Here is a 6,108-nt window from a genome sequence, read left to right on the forward strand (position 1 = left end):
CTGGTCAACATGGTAAAACCCCATCTCTACTAAAAATACAAACATTAGCCAGGCGTGGTGGCACATGCCTGTAATCCCAGCTACTTGGGAGGCTGAGGCATGAGAATCACTTGAACCCAGGAGGTGGAAGTTGCAGTGAGCTGAGATCATGCCTCTGCACTTCAGCCAGGGTGACAGAGTAAGACTCTGTCTCAAAAAAAAAAAAAAAAAAAAAAGATCTCCAATCAACAACCAAATATTATTACACCTTGAGGAACTGAAAAGAGAAATGTAAATTAAATGAGAAGCTAGCAGGAGGAAGGAAACAGAAACAATTAGAGCAGAGATAAAGGAAATAAAGAATAGAAAAACAATAGAGGCCAGGCGCAGTGGCTCACGCCTGTAATCCCAACACTTTGGGAGGCTGAGACGGGCAGATCACCTGAGGTCAGAAGTTCAAGACCAGCCTGGCCAAAATGGCGAAACCCTGTCTCTATTAAAATATAAAAAAGAAGCCAGGTGTGGTGGCCTGCACCTGTAATCCCAGCTATTCAGGAGGCTGAGGCAGGAGAATTGCTTGAACCTGGGAGGCAGAGGTTGTCGTGAGCTGAGATCACGCCACTGCACTCCAGCCTGGGCAAAAGGGCAAGACTATCTCTCAAAAAAAAAAAAAAAAAAAAAGGAAAAGAAAATCAATCAATGTAATATACCGCATTAATAAAAGAAAAAACTCCACATATGATCATCTCAATTGACACAGAAAAAATATTTGATAAAATCCAACACCCTTTCATAATAAAAATTCTCAAGACACTAGGAACAGAAGGGAACTCCTTCAACATGATAAAGGGCATCTATGAAAAACCTACAGCTAACTTCATACTCAGACTAAAGTTTTCCCCTTATGATCAGCAGTAAGACAAGGATGCTACTTTCACCACTGCTACTTAACATTGTATTGAAGTTCTAGCTGGAGCAATTAGGCAAGAAAAAGAAAAACTATCTCTATTGTAAGATGACATGATTTTATGCATATAAAAATCCCAGGGTGGGTGTGGTGGCTCACTCCTGTAATCCCAGCACTTGGGGAGGCTGAGGCAGGAGAACTGCTCTAGCCCAGGAGTTTGAGACCAGCCTGAGCAGTATAAATTTTAAAAATTAGCCAGGTATGGTGGTGTACATCTGTGGTCCCAGCTGCTTGGGGGACTGAGGTGGGAAGATTGCTTGAGCCTAGGCTGAGGGTGTAGTGAGCCATGATCACACCACTGTACTCCATTCTGGGTGACAGAGCAAGACTCTGTCTCAAATAAGTAAATAGATAAATAAATAAAATATAATAAAAAATAAAAATTCCCAAAGAATCTATACACACACAAAATCTACTAGAACAAGTAAATGAATTCAGCAAAGTTTCAGGGTACAAGATCAACACATGAAAATCAGTTGGGTTTCTATACACCTGCAATGAATACTTTGAGAGGAAATTAAGAAACCAATTACGTTTACAATAGCATATAAAATAATAAAATACTTAGTATTAGATTTAGCCATGGAGGTGAAAGACATACACAAAAACTACAAAATACTGCTGAAAGTGATTAAAGACGACCTAAATAAATGAAAAAGTATCCCACGTGTAGGGATCAGAATACTTGAAATCAAGATGATAATATTCAAAGCAATCTACAGATTCAATGCATTCCCTATCACAATTTCAAGATTTTTTTGCAGAAATGGAAAAGCTGATCCTCAAATTCACATGAAATTGCAACAGGGCCCAAAGAGCTAAAACAATCTTGAAAAAGAACAAGGTTGGTGGACTCCTTCTTCTCAATTTCAAAACATACTACAAAGCTACAGTAAGCAAAACAGTGTGGGACTGGCATAAGGAAACATATATAAATCAATGGAGTAGAATGATGAGTTCAGAAATAAACCCATACATCTATGGCCAACTGATTTTCACTAAGGGTGCCATGATTCTTAATGGGCGAATAAACAGTCTTTTCATAAATGGTGCTGGGACAACCAGATATTCATGTGCAACAAATGGAGTTGGATCCCTCACACCATACATAAAAATTACTCAGAATGGAACAACAACCTAAACATAAGAGCTAAAACTGTAAAACTCTTAGAAGAATACAAAAGGGTAAATCTTTAAGACCTTCGATTTGGCAATCAAAGGATATCATGAAGCTGAAAAGACAACCTAGAGAATAGTTGTAAGTCATATATCTGATAAAAACCAGTATGCAGAATATATAAAGAATCCTTACAATTCTACAACAGAAAGACAAACATTCCAATTTTAAAATAGGTAAAGGACTTGAATAAATATTTCTGCAAAGAAGATATAAAAACGGCCAATAAGGCCGGGCACAGCGGCTCACGCCTGTAATCCCAGCACTTTGGGAGGCCAAGGCGGCCGGATCACTTGAGGTCAGGAGTTCAAGACCAGTCTGGCCAAAATGGCAAAACCCCATCTCTACTAAAAATACAAGTATTAGCTGGGCATGGTGGCCCACGCCTGTAATCCCAGCTACTACAGAGGCTGAGGCAGGAGAATCATTTGAACCCAGGAGGCGAAGGCTGCAGTGAGCTGAGACTGTGTCACTGCACTCCAGTCTGGGTGAGAGAGTGAGATTCTGTCTCAATTAAAAAAAAAATGGCCAGTAAGTACATGAAAAGATGCTCACTGCTGGGAGCAGTGGCTCACACCTGTAATCACAGTACTTTGGGAGGCCAAATAAAAGGATTGCTTGAGCCCAGGAGTTTAAGACCAGCCTAGGCAACATAGCAAGACCCCGTCTCTACAAAAAATAAAAAATTAGCTGTGTGTGGTAGTGTGTGCCTTTGGCCCCAACTACTCAGGAGGCTAAGGTGGGAGGATCACTGGAGCCCAGAAGGTTGATGCTGCAGTGAACCGTGTTCCCACCACTGCATGCCAGCCAGGGCAACAAAGCAAGACCCTGTCTCAAAAACAACAACAAAAGAGATGCTCAGTATCGCTGTCATAAGGAAAATGTAAATTGAAACCACAATGAGATACTAGGATGGTTATATTTTAAAAAAGGGGAATAACAAGTGTTATAGAGAAATTGTACAATGCTGTAGGGATGTAAAATGATTCAAGGGCTATGGAAAACTGGCAGTTCCTCAAAAAATTAAACATAGAATAACCGTATGACCCAGCAATTTTACTTCTAGTAAATACCTGAAAGAATAAAAAAACAGGTACTCAAATACTTATGCAGGAAATGTTCATAGCAGCATTATTCGAAATAGCCAAAGAAGGAAACAACTCAAATGTCCATCAGCAAATGAATGGATAAACAGATTGTGATATATACATATAATGGAGTATTATTCAGCTATAAAAAGGAATAAAACACTGATACATACTACAACATGGATGAATCTCAAAAACATTATGCTAAGTGGAAAAATAGTAACACAAAAATACAGACGAAAGGTCACATATTGTATGATTTTATTTATATGAAATGTCCAGAATAGATAAATCAATATAGAAAGAAAACAGATTGGTGATTGCCAGGGGCTGTAGGTAGGTGGGAATGGGGACTAACTGCTTAAGGGAAATAGGGTTTTATTTTGGGTGATGAAAATTTCACATATTTTATAATGTAAATTTCACCTCGATTTTTTTTTAAAAAGTACCAGAGATTGTTATAACAGTCAGATTACTGGTTACATTTTGGGGAAGTGGTAACTGGAAGATAACATGAGAGGAGCTTCCAGGGTGTTGGTCCTATTTTATTTTTTGATTTGGGTGTTGGTTACCTAGGTCTGTTCACTTTGTGAAATTGTTAAGCTTAACACTTGTAATGTGTTTTGTTTTTTGTTTTTGAGATAGGGTTTTACTATCATCCAGGCCAGAGTGCAGTGGTGCAATCATGGCTCACTGTAGCCTCTACCTCGTGGCCTCAAGTGATCCTCCCACCTCAGCCTCCTGAGTAGCTGGGACTAAAAGCACCCGCTCCCATGTCCAGCTAATTTTTCTATTTTTTGTAGAGACAGGGTCTTGTTATTTCGCCCAGGCTGGTCTTGAACTCCTGGACACAAGTGATCCTCCCGCATGTTGATCCTATCCAACATGGATAGGAGATTCATCCATGTTGGCCTCCTAAAGTGCCAGGATTATAGGCATGAGCCACTGTGCCCAGCCTGTTTTTAAAATATGAACATTGTACTTTAATATAAAAGTTTACTTAGAAAAAAGTTAAGGCCGGGTGCGGTGGCTCACGCCTGTAATCCCAGCACTTTGGGAGGCCGAGGTGGGCAGATCACGAGGTCAGGAAATCAAGACCATCCTGGCTAACACGGTGAAACCCCATCTCTACTAAAAATACAAAAAATTAGCCATGAGTGCTGGCGGGCGCCTGTAGTCCCAGCTACTCAGGAGGCTGAGGCAGGAGAATGGCCTGAACCTGGGAGGTGGAGCTTGCAGTGAGCCGAGATTGCGCCACTGCACTCCAGCCTGGGCAACAGAGGGACACAGCGAGACTCCGTCTCAAAAAAAAAAAAAAAAAAAAAAAAGTTAAATGGGGCCGGGCATGGTAGCTCACCCTGTAATCCCAGCACTTTGGGAGGCCGAGGCGCCTGGATCACCTGATGTCAAGAGTTCGAGACCAGCCTGGCCAACATGGTGAAACCCCATCACTACTAAAAATACAAAAATTAGCCGGGCATGGTGGTGAGCGCCTGAAATCTCAGCTACTCGGGAGGCTGAGGCAGGAGAATTGCTGGAACCCAGGAAGCAGAAGTTGCAGTGAGCTGAGATCGTGCCATTGCACTCCAGCCTGGGCAACAACAGCGAGACTCCAACTCAAAAAAAAAAAAAAGAAAAAAGTTAAACGGTTACCATATGACTATATATTCCTAGTTGTGCACCCTAGGGAACTGAAAACGTATATTTACACAAAAACTTGCACATGAATGTTCACAGATTATTCATAATAGGCAAAATATGAAAATAGCCCAAATGTCCAACAATTAGTAGACAAAACATGGTATATCCATACAGTGGAATAATTAGCCATAAAATACAATGATACATGTTATAACATGGATGAACTTTGACAACATTATGCTAAGTGAAAGAAGCCAGACACAAAAGAAATTTATTGTATGATTCCATTTATATTAAATGCTCAAAATAGGCAAATCCATAGAGACAGAAAGGAGACTGGTGATTGCCAGTGGCTTGGGAGTAGGGGTGACTGGGAGTATCTGCTAATGGGTATATGTTTTTTTTAGAGGATGATGGAAATGTTCTGGAATTAGATAGTGGTGATAGTTGTACAACACTGAAGATACGAAAAATCACAGAACTATACACTTAAAAATGGTGAATTTGGCCAGGCACAGTGGCTCACGCCTCTAATCATATCACTTTGGGAGGCTAAGGTGGAAGGATCACTTGAGCCCAGGAAGTGGAGGCTGCTGTGTGCCATGATTGCAGGACTGTACTACTCCAGCCTGGACGACAGAGTGAAACCCTGTCTCAAAAAAATAAAGGTGAATTTTACGTTTTGTGAAATTCAACATATTAACTGTAATTCAATAAAAAAGATCTTAAGTATTTCATCATTCATAATACATGTGAATTCATGTAAAATAAAAGAAGTCCAAAGGGGTCCAGAGGTATGGCAGATGTTCTCTTTCCCCTGTCTATATTTCCTTTACAATCGGCCACCATCGAAAAGTTGAGGAAGCCTAGAGCTCTCAGGAGCAGTCCTTTGAGCTTGTGTAGGGGCACTCAGAGTGGTCCAGCATTTGACATACCATCATAGGCTTTCCTACAATATAGCCTGTAACAAAACCAGGCTGTCCCAAACCCCTGGTAATATAATTGTTTACCTTTATACCAAGAAGGTTGGGAAAGCACCAAATTCTGCATGTGGTGTGTGCCCAGGCGGACTTCAAGGGGTTTGTACTGTGAGACCTAAAGTTCTTATGAGATTGTGGAAAACAAAAAAACATGTCAGCAGGGCCTATGGTGGTTCCATGTGTGTTAAATGTGTTCATGACAAGATCAAGCGTGCTTTCCTTATTGAAGAGCAGAAAATTGTTGTAAAAGTATTGAAGAGTCAGAAAGCTAAATAA

The 6,108-nt window shown here is 40.6% G+C and overlaps 1 protein-coding gene across 1 annotated transcript in view; it reads left to right on the forward strand.

Moving 5' to 3' along the window:
- Nucleotides 1-6,108, forward strand: part of LOC100971571 (large ribosomal subunit protein eL34-like) — an 18,186-nt gene extending 12,078 nt beyond the window's left edge. Inside the window, exon 2 of the mRNA XM_034963313.3 lies at nucleotides 5,747-6,108. Coding sequence (XP_034819204.1) covers nucleotides 5,747-6,108 — 362 coding nt within the window. The remainder of the gene's footprint in view (nucleotides 1-5,746) is intronic.

The sequence above is a fragment of the Pan paniscus genome, chromosome 5, assembly GCF_029289425.2.
Source record: "Pan paniscus chromosome 5, NHGRI_mPanPan1-v2.0_pri, whole genome shotgun sequence".
Classification (NCBI taxonomy): Eukaryota; Metazoa; Chordata; class Mammalia; order Primates; family Hominidae; genus Pan; species Pan paniscus.